The sequence below is a fragment of the Eubalaena glacialis genome, chromosome 10, assembly GCF_028564815.1.
Source record: "Eubalaena glacialis isolate mEubGla1 chromosome 10, mEubGla1.1.hap2.+ XY, whole genome shotgun sequence".
Lineage (NCBI taxonomy): Eukaryota > Metazoa > Chordata > Mammalia > Artiodactyla > Balaenidae > Eubalaena > Eubalaena glacialis.
The window spans coordinates 98,947,071-98,963,743 of record NC_083725.1 but is presented as its reverse complement, the minus strand read 5'-3'; the positions used below and the strand labels follow the sequence as shown (position 1 = coordinate 98,963,743).

Here is a 16,673-nt window from a genome sequence, read left to right as displayed (position 1 = left end):
CAACATGGCAGTGGCAATGCGGGCAGTCCTAGAACAATGGGATGACCTGGTGCAGGGTTGCAGGCCCTGCCTGGCACTGATGGAGCCCAGGGTTTCCTCTCCTTTCATGCCTGCCCTCGAGGGCAAAGAGAGCTGGGTACCCTCCCACTGGGGCAGGTAGGTGTGATCAACATCATTTTTTTGATCAACATCAGCTTCAGTTGAAGTTCAAGAGGCTCAGAGAATTTTCAAGAATTTGTTCAAGGTAAGTTAATAACATGTAGAGTTACATGTGGGATTCGAACTTAGGTTGAATTCTAAAGCCCCTATGCTTTTCTGCCTACATGAAGTAGTTATTATTGCTCTGTAACAAATTACCTCAAAGCTTAGCAACTTAAAACCACGAACACTCATAATCACACAGTTTTTGAAGGCCAGAGAGCCAGGAGTGTTTTAGCTGGGTGGTTCTGACTCAGAATCTCTCATGAGGTTGTAGTCAAGATGTTGGCCAAGGCTACTGTCATCTCAAGGCTCTACCAGGGCTGAAGAATCTGCTTCCAAACTCAGTAATGGGGCTGTTGGCAGGCCTTAGTTTATTGCTGGCTATTGGCCGGAGGCTTCAGTTTTTCACCACATGGACCTCTCTAGAGGACTGTTCATAACACGGCAGCTTGTTTTCCCCGGAGCAAGAGATTCAAGAAAAAGAGAGCAGACGGAAGAGAGTACCCAGAAGCTGCAGTTAACTAATAGCAAAAGTTAAACTAATTAGTTTATAACTAATCTTAGATGTGACATACCACCACTTCTGCCACCTGCTATTGGTCACAGAGACTAATCGTGGCACTAGGGAGGGGACGATACAAGGATGTGACTACCAGGAGGCAGGGGTCACTGGGAGCCATCTTGGAGGCTGGTGACCACTCTGCCCATCTTTCCAAAGTAAGACAAGAAGGCACAGACCTGCAAATAATAAGGTAATATCCCTGCAGAAAAGTCACAGAAAGCAATTTTAGTCTAACCACTTTTGAGGGGTTTTTGTTTATTTAAGAAAATATTTACTTCAATCAAGGCACTGGGCTGGCCCTATGAATACAGGCAGGAGTAACCCTAGAGCTTACAGGGACTTATGGCAGAAAACAAGAATCAAGCCATGTGGTCCTGGAAGAAGAGAAGAGGGAGAGGCCAAGAAAGAGAGCTGGGATCAGGACTCCAGGACAAGGTGGGTCTAAAATCTTCTAGTCCAGATACGGGTTCATCCTCAGACAACCTGGGTTTATTTTCCTGGGGCTGGACAACATCCTCACAGAAAATGGGAGAGAGAAAAGAAGGAGGGGGAGGAGTAGTAGGCAGAAAAACAAATGACCAATTCCCGGACTTGCACAATTACACATTCTTTCTCTAGCTTGAATTTAGCAGAACCTGTTTCAAGCCAAATTTTGCTAAGGAACTGGGTATGGAAAAAGAAAGAACCAACTAGATCCTAAAGATAGATAAGGGAAATGTCAGAGGCTGGGGTTAGAAGGCAGAGGAGATAGGTTCCTTAAAACCAAGTTCCAGAACTTTACAATTTGAGTCTGTTCCGAGGTAGGACCTCTGATCACTGGGCAAATCAGAGTCCTGGACTGCCCACTCAAAACCATCCTTACATTCATAATTATCTTGTTGAATACATGAATTAAATCATATCCATGAACCACTCCTCCCATCCCCACTATAGGTGTAATAGGAACCTAGTTAGGTAATATCTTTCATTGGATTCCCTTTCTACTCCTTGTCCCAAACACTTCCTCACCTGCTCATCAAAACCGATCTCCCCTTGGACTAGAGAAAGTCATCAACACCCTTTCCTCATCTGGATAAGATTAAAAATACCAGCTCCTACCTACCCCAGAGACACAAAAGAAACTGTACACATGAAATCAATTTTACATTCTTCAAGACAGGCGGGGTTGGGGGGTAAATTCCAAGAATTGCAATGATGTGCACAGCTACTTTAATTCTAAGAGGCCAGGTACGAAGATCACTCCAAAACAGCTAAGGCGCTTGTCAAGCCTGAAGATGCATTCCCCAAATTAGCCAGCCCACCCACGTGAGTCAAGAGAAAATCAGTTTCCCTGCCCTGGTAAGTAGACAAGCCAAGCCAAGCCAATTTCCTCCCCTGAAAACCGTCCAGCACCCGCGTCCTCCAAACCCCACGGTCCTAGAGTCCCCGCGCTGAGCTACCCAGCCTCCGCGTCCTACTCGGCTCCTCCCCTTCCCGTAGTGCCACGACCCAGGCAGCTCCCGCCACCCTAAAGGACTACAGCCCCCGGCATGCCCCGCGCGGCTGTCGGAGTCTCCCGACCGCGCTTCTCCGCGTACCTAGGTCACGTGACTCGGGGAAGATGGCCGCGCTGACGGCGGAGGTCTTTGCAGCTCTCCAGAGCCTGCTGAAGGTAAATGAGAGGGGTGGGGACAGCGCGAGGCGGGCCTTTGTCTACGAGAGTTTGCACAGAGCAGGAATTGGGAATAAATGGACCCCGATTTGGAGCCACGACGCTGCCACTGCCTCACTGTGACTCCTAGCAGGTCGTTGCGCTTTTCCGAGCTTTTTGAAAGTACGAACAAAATTAATACCACTTTGACAAGATAGTGGGGAAACAAGACAATGGACCTGAAGGCGCTGTACAAATGTTCCCTACTAATAGTCCCTGGGGCTGGCTTTCGGGGTTGGTGCGTTGGGATGGTAATCTCTAGATCCGCCTTGCCAGTTCCCCATTTCATCCCGCAGCCCATCTGCGCTCTCCAGTTCTCTCCTCTGCGTCCGCCCCCTGAGTCAAGTGTGCGTTCTATATTCTCCTGAGTCCTGGGTTTTTTTATTTGCTTTGACCTGTGTGAGGGCCAAAACACTCTCCTGACAATCATGTGAAAAATTGTGAGGATGGAAGGGATGTACTTCATATGGCTTTGTAGGAGACTGGAATTTTTTGCTTAATTTATGACTTTCCCTATAGAAGAAGCGGCGGCTTTATCTTCCCTCGTAGAACTTGTCACTAGCTGACATTATGCATCTGGTTGCCTGTTGTCTGCCTTTCTCACAAGAACGTGAGATCCACGAGGGACCTTGTTTTTAAAAAAACTCCAGACGAAGAGGGTTGAGTTAATTACACTCAGCAGTTCATGGCACAGCATCATCATTGGTCCACGCAATGGTCCTTTTGTTTTAACCGCCTCCCCAGTGTTCACTTGTATTCTCCAATCTCTACAGGCATCTACTCTGTTATTCACAAATGTATGCGTAACAAGCGTATCCTCCACACCTGGCATACAGCATGTGCTCAATAAATAGCTGTTCTATGAATTAATAAATGTTGTAAAGCTGGGACTGGAAACCTAGAGCTCTCAACTCCCAACCCAGTGCCTTTTCACCCTTACTGTGGCTGCTCTGCCCCCAACCTCCACCCCAGTCCCTCTTCGTTCTATGGGCTTTTTTTCTTTAATACACTTATAAAAATCATTAGTAATGTGTAACACACATACAAAAAAAGTGCACGGATTATAAGTGCACCGTTTAATGATTTATTACCACCACCACAGTCAAACAATGAAATGTTACCAGTACGGCAGAAGTCTCTCTGCTGTCCCTTCGTTATTTCCCTCACTCTGCTCCCCAACAGTAACCACTATCTTTACTTCTAATATGTCAATTTAATATTGCTCACATTTGAACTTCACATAAATGGAATAATAGGGCATATTTTTGTGTGTGTTTCTGGCTTCTTTTGTTTGCTATTATGTAGCAGTAGTTCATTCATTTGCATTCCTATTGTCCTATGTACTTTCTTTTTTTAAAAAATTACATAAACTTTTAATTTTGAGATACAGGTTTACAGGCAGTTGCAAAAAACAATACAGAAAGATCCCATTTACCCATTACTCAGTTTCCCCCAATGGTAACATCTTGCAAAACTATAGTATGATATCACAACCAGGATATTGACATTGATAGTCAAGATTCAGAACATTTTCCATCACCACAGTGTTCTTCATGTTGCCCCTTTATAGCCACATCCCCTTCACCTCTGCCCTCACCCCTTTCGTAACCTCTGGTATTCACCAATTTGTTCTTCATTTCTGTAATCTTGTCATTTCAAGAATGTTATATAAGTGAGGGACTTCCCCAGTGGCGCAGTGGTTAAGAATCCGCCTGCCAATGCAGGGGGCATGGGTTCGATCCCTGGTCTGGGAAGATCCCACATGCTGCGGAGCACCTCAGCTCGTGCACCACAACTACTGAGCCTGTGCTCTAGAGCCCGCGAGCCACAACTCCTGAGCCCACGTACCACAACTACTGAAGCCCGTGCACCTAGAGCCCGTGCTCCGCAGCAAGAGAAGCCACCGCAATGAGAATCCCGTGCACCACAAGGAAGAGTAGACCCCGCTCTCCGCAACTAGAGAAAGTCCGTGCACAGCAACGAAGACCCAACACAGCCAAAAACATAAATAAATACTATAAAAAAAAATCAGTTGTTTCTATAAACAATGAAACATTCAAAAAAAAAAAAAGAATGTTATATAAGTGAAATCATACAATATGTAACCTTTTGGGATTGGCTTTTTTCTTTGAGCCCAATTTTCTGGAGCCATGTTATGTGTTTTAATAGTTCTTTCCTTTTTATTGCTGAGTAGTATTCTATGGTATGACATCTACATTGTTTCCAGTTTTTTGCTATTACAAATAAATCTGCTGTAAACATTCGTATACAGAGTTCTGTATGAACATAAGTCTTTATTTCTCTGAAATTAATGCCCAGGAGTACAGTTCTGGATCATTTGGTAGTTACATGTTTAGGGTTTTGTTGTTGTTTTTATGAAACTGCCAAACTCTTTTCCAGAGTGGCTGTACTACTTTACATTCCCAACAGCAATGCATGAATGGTCCAGTTTCTCCCCATCCTTGCCAGCATTTATTAGCATCACTATATTTTATTTGAGCTATTCTGATAGGTGTGTATTTATATCTCATTGTGGTTTTAATTCGAAGTTCCCTAATGGTTAATGATGTTGGACATCTTTACGCGTGCTTATTTACCATCTGTGTTTCTTCTTCAGCAGAATATTGCTTTATGTCTTTTGCTCATATTCTAATTTCATTGTTTGCTTTTTTACTTTTGCATTTCTTTATATATTCTGGATAGTGGTCCTTTGTCAGATATGTGGTCTGCACATATTCTTTCCTAGTATGTAACTGTCTTTCCATCCTCTTCACAAAGGTGTATTAATTTGCTAGGTCTGCTGTAACAAAATACTACAGACTTGGTGGCTGACACAACAGAAATTTATTGTGTCCCAGTTCTAGAGGCCAGAAGTCTGAGATCAAGGTGTCAGCCAAGTTGGTTCCTTCTGAGGGCTTTGAGGGACAAATTGTTCTGTGCCTCTCTCCTAACTTCTGGTGGTTTCTGGTGACATTTAGTGTATCTTGGCTTGTAGATCTCTGCATTGATCTTCATATGAAGTTCTCCCTGTTTGCATTTTTGTGTCTAAATTTCCCCTTTTAATTAGGACATCGGTCATATTGGATTAGGGTCCACCCTATGACCTCATCTTCACTATTTATATCTGCAGTAATCCTATTGCTAAATGAGATCACATTTTGAGATAGTGGGAGTTATGACTTCAATATATGACTTTTAGGGGGGACACAGTTCAGCCCATAACAGGAGCTTTAGCAGAGCAAAAAATGTTTTAATTTTGATGAAATACAGTTTTTCAAAAATTTTTCCTTTTATGAATTGTGATTTTTTTAATGAATTACGCTTTTGGTATAAAGTCTACGAACTCTTTGTGAAGCCATAGCTCTCCAAATTTTCCCCTATTTTTATCTAAAAGTTTTATAGTTTTATACTTTACATTTGTGTAACACTTTTTAAAATATTATTTTATTTTTGGCTGCGTTGAGTCTTCGTTGCTGTGCGCGGGCTTTCTCTAGTCGCAGCGAGCGGGGGCTACTCTTCGTTGCGGTGCGTGGGCTTCTCATTGTGGTGGCTTCTCTTGTTGCGGAGCACGGGCTCTAGGGACGCGGGCTTCAGTAGTTGTGGCACGGGGGCTCAGTAGTTGTGGCTTGCTGGCTCTAGAGCGCAGGCTCAGTAGTTGTGGTGCACAGGCTTAGTTGCTCTGCGGCATGTGGGATCTTCCCAGACCAGGGCTCTAACCTGTGTCCCCTGCATTGGCAGGCGGATTCTTAACCACTGCGCCACCAGGGAAGTCCCTACATTTATATAACATTTAAGTCCATGATTGATTTTGCATTAATTTTGTATAAGGTGTGTGGAAAAGTTTGAGAATTTTTTTTTTTTTTGGCCTGTGAATGTCCCCTTGTTCCAATATCATTTGTTGAAAAGGGCTTTCTTTCCTCTATTGAATTGCTTTTGCAACTTTGTCAAGAATCAGTTGGGCATATTTACTGGGTCTACTTCAGGGTTCTTTAGTTTGCTCCATTGATCTATTTGTTTATCCCTCTGAGAATACCATATAGTCTTGATTATCATAGCTATATAATAAGTCTTGAAATCAGATAGATGGATTCCTCCTACTTCATTCTTTATCAAAATTGTTTTAGCTATTCTAGTTCCTTTGCCTTCCTGTATAAAGTTTAGAATGATCTTGGATATATCTAAAAAAAAAAAACTTGCTGAGATTTTCATAGGAATTGGATTAAATCTGTATATCATTTAGGAGCAAATTGACGTCTTAATGTGTTGGATCATCCAATCCATGATCATGATGTGTCTCCCCATTGATTTAGATCCTTGATTTCTTTTATCTGTATTGTATAATTTTCAGTACACAAGTCCTGTACATGTTTTGTTAGATTTATACCTAAGTATTTCTCTCTCTTTTTTTTGAGCAATTGCAAATGATGTTGTACTTTTAATTCCAGTGTCCACATGTTGATTGCTAGTGGGTAGAAATACATCTGATCTTAGTATGTGTATCTTGGATCTGCAAACTGCTGAACTCACTTATTCTAATAATTTTTTTGTACATTTCTTGGGACTTTCTCATAGACAGTCATGTCCCTGCAGATAGGGACAGTTTTATTTCTTCCTTTCTGATCTGCAGACCTTTTATTTCTTTCTCTTGCCTTATTTCAGTGGCTAGAATTTTCAGCACAATGTGGAATAACAGTGGTGAGAGCCCACATCCTTGCCTTGTTCCCAACTTTAGTCTTTCATCATTAAGTATGTTTTCTCTAGGTTTTTTGATAGATGCTCTATGTCAAGTTATGGAAGTTTCCCTCTATTCCTAATTTTATGAGAGTTTTCATCAAGAATGGATTTGAATTTTGTCAACTGCTCTTTCTGCATTGATTGATATCCTATGATTTTCTCCTTGAGCCTGGTAATATGGTGGATCACGTAGATTTTCAAATAATGAATTGGCCTAGCATCCCTGGAATAAATTCCACTTAGTTATAGTGAATAATCCTTTTTATATATTGCTGAATTCTATTTGCTAGTATGTTGTTAAGGATCTTTGCATCTATTTTTATGAGGGACATTGGTCTGTAGTTGTTTTTTTGTTTTGTTTTATACAGTCTCTGATTTTGGTATCAGGGTAATCCTAGCTTTGTGAAATGAGTTGGGAAGTGTTTCCTCCTTTTCTGTTTTCTAGAAGAGATTGTGTAGAATTAGTTAATTCTTTCTTTAAATGTTTGTTAGAATTCTCCAGTGAAACCATCTGGGTCTGGTGATTTCTTTTCTGGGGGTTTTAAAATTACAAATTCAATTTCCTTTACAGTTATAGCACTACTCACGTTTTCAATTTTATATTGGGAGAGTTATGGTAGTTTGTGTTTTTTGAGAAATTGATCCATTTCATTTAAACTGTCAAATTTGTGTGTATAGAGTTGCTTGTAGTTATTCTCTTATTTTCTTTTTGAAATCTGCAGGGTCTGTAGTGATGTGCCCTGCTTCATTCCTGATATTGGTAATTTGTGTCTCCTTTCTTTTTAATTTTGTCAGTCTTGCTAAAAGTTTGTTAATTTTATTGATATTTTCAAAGAACTAGTTCTTTGTTCCATTGATTTCTCCTTTTTTATGTTTTCAATTTCTTTGGTGTCTGCTCTTTGTTGTTTCCTTCCTTATTCCTTTGGGTTTATCATGCTCTTGTTTTTCTAGGTTCTTGAGATGAGGACTTAGATTATTTATTTGAGACTTTTCCTCTTTTCTAATATAGGCATTTAATGCTGTAAATTTCCCTCTCAGCACCATCTTGGCTGTATTCCCAAAATTTTGGTGTTGTTTTTCATTTTCATTCATTCAGTGTAATTTTTTTAACTTTCCCTTTAATCTGTGGATTATTTAGAAGTGTGTTGTTTAAGTTTCCAAATGTTTGGACATGTTCTTGTTATCTTATTGATTTCTAATGTGATTCCATTGTGATCACTGAGAACACACTCTGTATGATTTAGTTCTTTTAAGTTTGTAAAGGTTTGTTTTTTGGCTCAGAATATCATCTATCTCGGTATGTGTTCAGTGAGCTTTTGAAAAGAGTGTGTATTCTGTTGTTACTGGGTAGTGTTCCATAAATGTCAATTAGATTGATGGGTGGTGGTGTGGAGTTCTTCTGTGTCCTTGTTGAATCCTGTCTAGTTGTTCTATCAGTTGTTGAAAGAGAGGTGTTGAAGACTCCAACTGTATTTATAGATTTGTCGATTTCTCCTTTCAGTTCTGTCTGTTTTTGCTTCACGTATTTTGCAGCTCTCTTGCTGAGGGCATGCACATTCAGGATGTCTTCTGGTCGACAGAACCTTTTACCATTACGTAATGTCCCTCTCTGTCTCTGGTAGTTTTCTCTGCTGTGAAGTCTACTTTATCTGATATTAATGTAGTCACTCTTGCTTTCCTGATTAATGTTTGCATGATCTATCTTTTTCCATTCTTTTCCTTTTAATGTGTCTCTGTCATTATATTTGAAGGGAGTTTCTTGTAGATAGCATTTAACTGAGTCTTATTTTTTAATCCACTCAGCCAATTTCTGTCTTTTAATTGGTATATTTAGACCACTTACAGCCAATGTAATTATTGAAATATTAGAACTTAAGTTTGCCATTTTATTTTTTGTTTTCTATTTGTTCTTTTATTTATTTTTTGTTTCTTTACTTTTACTGCCTTCCTGTGGGTTATTTGATCAAGTGAACATTTTTTGGAATTCCATTTTGATTTATGTGTAGTGTTGTAAAATTCATTTCTCTTTATAACTCTTATAGTGGTTGTTCAAATTATTACATTTATTTACTATAACATCACAATCTCAGTGACATATCAGTGTCATCATTTTACCAGTTAGAGTGAAGTCATCCCTTTATAGTCCTACCCTTATTTATAATATAATTGTCTTAAATATTTCCTCTATATACATTTACAGCCATGTCGGACAGTGGCTTTTCTTTTTGTTCATATATCCCAGACTTCGAGCTGAAGAACAGGGCCACCCAGAACGCCAGTGGGTGAAAACAAACAAACTCCAACAAATACTTGCTCTCTCTAGCCAAAGACCAAGAAAGGGGCGGCTTAAGAAGACAGAAAACTTTTAGACAATAACTGCTCTACTCCACCAAAACACCACTGAAAACACTGTGGCCGCGCTCCACTGTACGTCAACAAAGTCTGAGAGGGAACACCCCCCCTCAGGGCGGTGTCAGAGAAGGCCAAGTAGGGAGCTGGACCTCCATCCCCACGAGCTGGTAACAAGTTCCGCCACCCCACGGTATTAGTGGAAACTACTGGAGCCAGAACTTCCACCCCTGCCCAGTAGCTACAAGGAACCCCTACTTTTGGGTGTGAGCAGGAGCCAAGTAGGGGAGCTGGACTTCTGTCTGCATTTGGTAGTGATGAAGCAACCACCCCCAGCCCCACCATGCTCCCCCTGCCACCTGAGCAGTGTCAGAGAAAGCCAGCTAAAATAGAAGATTTAAATAAGTGCCAGAGGCTCAGAACGTAATATGGCCACGTCATTCCTTTGTCATGAGGTCCGTAGCAGGTCTGTCTTCTCTTCTCCCCTTTCAGAGTCGTCTTACGTTTGTTTTGTATAAAGTGCCCAGGGAATGTAGTTGTGTTTAGCAGGAAAAATAGGGAAAAGTACATCTATGTCATCTTCCCAGAAATGGAAGTGTCCTATGCACCTCTTAGGTATCACACCATGACGGAGACAGTATTACGTTCTAAAAAAAATGTATTTTCAGAGTCTGAGTTTGTTGCTTGTTTTGTTTTTTTCCATCTGTGAATTTATAGGCCTCCTCGAAAGATGTTGTCAGACAGCTGTGCCAAGAGAGCTTTTCCAGTTCAGCCCTTGGCTCGAAAAAGCTCTTGGATGTTACGTGTTCCAGCTTGTCTGTGACCCAGGAGGAGGCAGAACAAGTAAGTGGGGTCAGAAGTGACCTCTGGCCACTGGCTTCTCGGCTCATTAGTCTCTTCCTTGACTTCCCAGTTGTTGCCGCGTCCAAGGGAATTTTTCCCCTGAAGTGTCTGTTGACATTATAGCAAACTTAAAATAGATGCTTTTTTCTTTTTTAATGTTAGTGAACTTAAAAGCCATTGTCTTTGAACCTTCACTTCCTTATGATAAGTGAGGCGTGGATGGGAAAAGCATACCCAGAATCGGAGCTCCTGGCCATTTCCTTTTCAGACTTGTTACCTAGACAGTATGGACAAAAGCCAACCTTGCTATGATTTTCTTTCCCAGCCTGTAACTTACCGGTGCTGATGAATTGTTGGCTGGATAGCTTAGGCAGACTTTTCAGGGATGGTTGGGCAGAAGTTCTGAGGCCTGAGTATGATTAGGGAGGAGGTACTGCTGGACCTCACCTGATCTCAGGTGGCCAAGAGGACAAGGATGGTTATGTAGCACTCACAGCCTTATCTTTCCATGGCAACTATGTTTCTAAAACAGTAATTCATCCAAGCAGACCTATGTTGTTGTTGTTATTTTTTAATCTGGAGCTTGGCTCATTGAAGTGAGAGGCAGCAGCAAGGTTATGAAAGTGAGTTGGAGTCTTAGTTTGGGTTCCTCAAAAGTAGACCCTGAGGCAACGACTTGGCTGCTGGTAGTTACTTGGGAGGTGATTCTAGAAAGCACAAAGGAGGGAGTGAGGAAAATCAGACCGGGAAGAGAGACAAGCCAGTAGAAGGATATGTTAGTGAGCGGTCACCGCTGTGGGCATCTGCAGTTGGGATCCTGTAAGAAACCACGTGGATAAATGCCCCAGCACTGTCACCCTGGAAGGCAGGGAGGTTGGGGCGTTTATCCACTCACTCCCGCCCTTCAGCAGTAGAGGCTTAGTGTCCCCTCGCCTCTGGGTTGTGCTTTTCTGAGCTGAGCAACCTCCCGTGGCATCTGGGAAGGTCCTAAAGAGGAGGAAGTTACCTCCAGAGAGTCCTGCGCTGTTCAGCTGAGCAGCAGACTCACTTTTCCTCGCCCCGCCAGGTGACAGCCTGGGGCAGGGACGGGACAGTCCAGCCAGCCGGGGTGAAAAGCCCCAACTCCCCAGGAGCCAGTGCCTCTGGCAGCAGTTCAGTAAGCTCGGCTTTGGGTGCTGGCACAGGCCGTGCAGCCACACTCGGGTGCCCAAGCCGCGGGCCCCGGTGTTTCCGCAGCCCTCGCGGTCCAGAGGCAGGGGACTGGTGCAGCGCTGTCTAGTAACACCGCTGACTTTCCGCTTCTCTCACAGTAAGAGGGGAACAGGCTAGAAAGTTAGCTTAAGGTCAGAGTCCGTGCACAAGGAAGGGGATTTATTAACCCTTTGCCCACAAGCAGAGACTTTCTGGCAGGTTGACAGCATCCTCGGTCAGGCAGCTACATGTCTTCTAAGCAACAGGTGAACTTGAAGGCGGGCCGAGGCACGTGAGCATCCGCATCTGCACCAGGGGCCTCCGGACTCCAGGGATTCAGTTTGAATGACGGTGGCGGTCTGTGGCAGGCCCTCTTCCCAGCAGGGGAGATAGAGCCCTGTCCCCTGTCCCGCTGCCCCTCACCACCCAGGGCTCCCCGTCTATCCTGCAGCTGCTCCAGGCTCTGCACCGCCTTACCAGGCTAGTGGTGTTCCGTGACCTGTCCTCCGCCGAGGCGATTCTGGCCCTCTTTCCTGAAAATTTCCACCAAAACCTCAAAAACCTGCTGACAAAAATCATCCTAGAACACGTGTAAGTGCTTATTTCTTGGGAGTTTCTTGTAATGCTTGTATTTTTTTATTCCTGTTCTGGAAAAAATATGCTTATTCTTGAAAAGCAAGCACAGGTAAGCAAAAAGAAGGAAACCATAATCCCACCACCCAGAGGGTTAGCAGTGTTAATTCCTTAACGGGAAACCTTTTAAGACTGGTTTATTTTTTCCATTTACACATAGAGGGGTTGGTTTTGCTTTTGTTTTTAACACAATGGGATCATGCCGTTTTATAACTTGCTTGTTTTCATTTAACAGTATTAACATTAATGATATTTCAGGTCGATAAATATTTACCTTCAATATCATTCTTAATGGCTAAATATATTCCATTACATGAAGAAATTATGTGTAATTTAGTTAATAAATTCCTTAGGGTTGGACATTTAGGCTATTGGCAGTTTTCACTGCAGTGAACAATTTATGGTGGAACCTTTGCCCACATTGTGCTTCATTATTTCCTGACTGGTAAATGGTGGTATTGAGGCTTTGGCTTTTTATTATCAAGTCCGCCATCGGAAACATTGCACCAGCTACTCCGCCACCAGGAGGACACTGATGTGCCACTCTCTTGACACCATCACCAGCACTGAGGGTGTTTTGTTGTTTTGTTTTTTTACTTTTTATTCCCAGTTTCACAAATGGCAAATGGTACCTCATTTCAGTTTATGTATCTTTGGTACTAGTGATGTCAAATATCTTTTTCACGTTATTGGTCATTTTTATTCTTTTGTGAATTTTCTGTACATTTTCTATCTGGGCAAATCCTTTTAGATACATACAATTTAAGCAGAACTGATTAACTACTGGTTAGCAGCAGGCTTGAAGAGACCTCTCTGATAGTAATAACTGATAATGCTTACTTCCCAAGGGTTTTGTTGTTTATTTAGAAACTTTCTCTTGCGTGACCACAGTTTACTCTGACTCTGCTCGGCATCTCACTATGGCATGATGTGTGTAGCATCAGACACGTCTGTTTAGATGTGTTTTGCGTAAGATGCCGTACTTTGCATAGTAGATGCTCAGTAAAAAGAGGATAAGTTGACCTTTTCTGTTTTGTCTCTGAGAACAATAGCACAGTTACAGCGCATTTAGCCTTTTCTTGCTTTTCCTAAGCCATGAAAACTAACAGCACCTATGGCCTTAACATCACTCAGTTCTGTAAAACAAGCAAACAAAAAACTGCTCCTTGGAGGGAGGCGTTTCTGTGGTCCTTTCCTGTCAGGAGGTGATTATAGGTTTTAAGATCACAGAAGGAGCAGAGGCCCAAGCCCATGGGCCTCATTATCAGAAGACTCAATTCGCATCGCTTTTCCATTATATTTTTCTTATCTTTCCCTCTTAAACAGATCTACTTGGAGAGCTGAAGCCCAAACAAATCAGAGTGAGTACCAAGAAACCTGCCTCTTCCTCCCTCCCTCTCCTCCCCAGCCCCAGCCCTAAATCTACCAGAGTTTTTAACTAAACTCAAAGTGAATTAACCTAATCCCAAACCAAGTAGTGTGTGTTACGTATTTCTTTTTAATTCTACTTTTTAATTTTTTTCTGGTTATAAACCTAATATAATAGAGGCATGTTGTTAAAAAACAAACAAATATCCTAAGCAGAAAGTGAAGTACTTAAAATAACTATATTTCCATTGGAAAACAAATTAACCATAATTGAAATTAGTGTGAAAGATTGAATAAAAGTGGGTGTTTGATAAACGTTCACTAAACTCACTCTGAGCCGGTCACAGTGCCGCAGACTCTACCTGCATTAACTCATTGAGTCCTCCCAACAACCCTGTGAGCTAGGCTGAGATCATCCCCATTTCACAGATGAGCAAACAGAGGCTCAGAGGTTAGACAGGTGATAGAACCCACACTCAAGCCAAGTCTGTGTGTCTCTCAAACAAAAGATCTCCCCGCTGTTGTCAAAGCTACACATTTCCTAAGACTCCGGCCACAGCCTCCTCTTCTCCACCTGCGTCATTCCTCATTCTGTCCGGACATCTGGAGGGTTGGGTGTTCAGGCAGAAGCCTGGAGGTGCTGACCACCACGAATGCGCACTAAGTGCAGGGGCCACGATCAGTGGTAGGGAAGGCCCGGGGCTTGCTGTGGGGTCTTGGGCCCTGTCTGTCTGTCTCCCTCAGAGGCTTGCTGTGTGGCTCTCGTGCATTGCACATGTGCAGCCCTTGGAGCTGCCTGCCGTCGAGGAAGGGCTTAGTCACGCAGGCGGCGTGCGCACTGAGCCGAGCTGTGCCCACACAGTCTCTCTGCCGCGCCTGGTCGACCTGGACTGGAGGGTGGACATCAGAACCTCCTCAGACAGCATCAGCCGCATGGCCGTCCCGACCTGCCTGCTCCAGATGAAGGTACATCCGCTCTCATGCCCACTAGAAGCAAAGGAGGGGCAGCAGGCACTCGGCACCGCTGCGGGCCAGCAGAAATGCCAGACTCCAAGTTTTAGGATCTCCAACCCCATAGATAAAAAAAAAATTAGCACCCCCCCAAGATGCAGTGTTTATTTAGAAAGTATATGTGTATTAACATAGCACAGTCATAATAAAACATCTAGCGAAACTAGAAATTTTAAAATAAGACAAACACAAAATATAAATTAAAAAATAATTTGCTGATACCTAAAGGTTGTCTTAGACGCTTACAGGAAGGTTTGGCTTCAACGATAGAAGCACGCACTCAGATTTCCAATTGCCTTCTTGAGAATTTTGGTATACTTTTCCAAATTCTTGTCCAATCTTAGGAGGCTGTTGCTATTTGTACTGTGCTGAACAAGGGCTCCTATTAGCAGTTGGAGAAGTTATCAGTTCTTCATCTTATTGTTCACATTCTTCATTGGTGTTATCTTCACTTCACAGTTATTTTCAGGAGTCTTTTTAAGCCACATACCCATTTTTAGGGTTTGTTTAGTTAAAACTAGGTAGCATAATGCTGTATTTACTTAACCACCAGACACCCAGAAACTCAACAGCTGTAAGAAAATGAAAGAGCAAGGGTGCCTCTAACAACCAAGTTTTTAACTATTACTGGAGGCTTACTTTAAAAAAAAAAAAGGTACAAATACATATAACTAGAGGTTGTAATATTTTTCCTGCATCCCGGAGGATTCTTACATACCCCTAGAGCCCACGGCCTAAAGTACCAGCCTGAACCCAGGATGTTTCCTCACTCGAGTGCCCAGAGGGAGTTGGGGGCGGGAGGGTGAGTGAGCCTGGCTTCTCCGACCCCTGCCCGGAGCCCCTGAGACAGCTCCCTCCCTGTCCCCATTTGCTGAGTGCCTCCAGGGCTGAGACACTCCGTGACTCTGAGCAAAGAGCCTCTCTTCCGAGCTTCACCAGAACGGGTAGGTAGGGCCTGCATGTCGAAGAGAGGCAGCTCTGACTTTGGGGCAGTGTCCTCTTTTCAGATCCAGGAAGATGCCAGTCTGTGTGGGGAGCAGCCCTCCATGTCAGCTGTCACTGTGGAGCTGAGTAAGGAGACCCTGGACACGATGTTAGACGGGCTGGGCCGCATCCGGGACCAGCTCTCCGCTGTGGCCAGCAAGTGACGCGGCCAGCCAGCCCCCAGCACACGCCGTCCCCGCAGGCAGCGGTGGGGACGTGGGGGCTGCCATCCAGAAGGCGCGGTTGGACCAGGCGGAAGCAGTCAGGCCCACGCGCTGCTTTTTCCTCTTTCCGAAGTTGGAGCAGAAGCTGCTGTCTTGCGAGGCTCCTGTGTGGGACTTCATGACCCTTGTGGCAGCAGGAGGGAGCGTTTGCTTGGTCAGCCGCCTCCGCCTGGCTGATCGGAAAATTCAGGCCCAAATTGCGGCGCTCGTCTTAATAAGTTCCTTTCGCTCTGATGAGCTCATTTCCAGCTCTGGAATGCACGCAGGGAGTCAGGTGGGTGACGCCAGCAGTCCTGCTTCTCTGTCACAGAAGCCAGGCGGATCCCACAGGGCAGGGCCCCCTCTGCTTGCCTGCCTGCCCCGAGTCCGGAGCCTTCCCGAGCTCCCTCAGCCCTGCTGGACCACCTGGCAGCGTAGGAAGTCTGAAATGGGAACTCATTTCCTTCTCCATGGAGCCAGAGGCCCCTTCCTTGATGTAATGCAGCCACTCAGGGTGAAGAAGTAGGAGTGATTGGAAATAAATAAGTTCTAAAAACTTCACGATTCTGGTCACGCTTCTGTAGCTTCTGTCCTTAGCCTGAGTCGTTTCCTTAGGCCAGTGCTGCCTCTCGTTTGTAAAGACGACCCCAGCTTCCTCGTTCCTGGCTCAGCTCATCAGCATGGGATGACCTGAAACCGGGCCTGTGAACTGGCCCACCTTCCGCGTATCCGTCTGTCACGTAGAGCAAAAGAAAGCGCGGCTGACATCAGCAGGTGCTTGTCGCGAGAGCTGTGATGAAAGCGCTCTTCGAGGAGTTTAAGCAGATGGAATCGTCTGTCACGGGCCTGACAAGTCCCGGGGGCTCCGTGTAAGGTGTCCCCCCTCCCTTCTCCAGATCTCCCA

General features: G+C 43.9%; 1 protein-coding gene across 2 annotated transcripts; it reads left to right on the top strand.

The window, feature by feature from the left end:
* The first annotated feature begins 2,349 nt into the window (after nt 1-2,349).
* COMMD9 (COMM domain containing 9) lies at nt 2,350-16,330 on the top strand. 2 transcript variants are annotated; one of them, XM_061203246.1, is made up of 6 exons: nt 2,350-2,414; nt 10,254-10,379; nt 12,022-12,161; nt 13,530-13,564; nt 14,434-14,537; nt 15,590-16,330. In XM_061203246.1, exons 1-6 carry the CDS (start codon nt 2,364-2,366, stop codon nt 15,728-15,730), a joined length of 597 nt encoding a protein of 198 aa, XP_061059229.1. In that variant the 5' UTR covers nt 2,350-2,363; the 3' UTR covers nt 15,731-16,330. The 2 variants fall into 2 exon arrangements, with proteins under 2 accessions (XP_061059229.1, XP_061059230.1); XM_061203247.1 differs by lacking the exons at nt 14,434-14,537; nt 15,590-16,330 and adding an exon at nt 14,081-14,424.
* Nucleotides 16,331-16,673: the final 343 nt, after the last annotated feature.

Excerpts from the sequence above, each read along its gene's own strand:
- COMMD9 (XM_061203246.1), top strand. The coding sequence starts at position 2,364 with ATGGCCGCGCTGACGGCGGAGGTCTTTGCAGCTCTCCAGAGCCTGCTG. Across the intron at positions 2,415-10,253 it reads CTCTCCAGAGCCTGCTGAAG|GCCTCCTCGAAAGATGTTGT; the intron begins GTAAATGAGAGG and ends GTGAATTTATAG. Across the intron at positions 13,565-14,433 it reads TGAAGCCCAAACAAATCAGA|TCTCTCTGCCGCGCCTGGTC; the intron begins GTGAGTACCAAG and ends GTGCCCACACAG.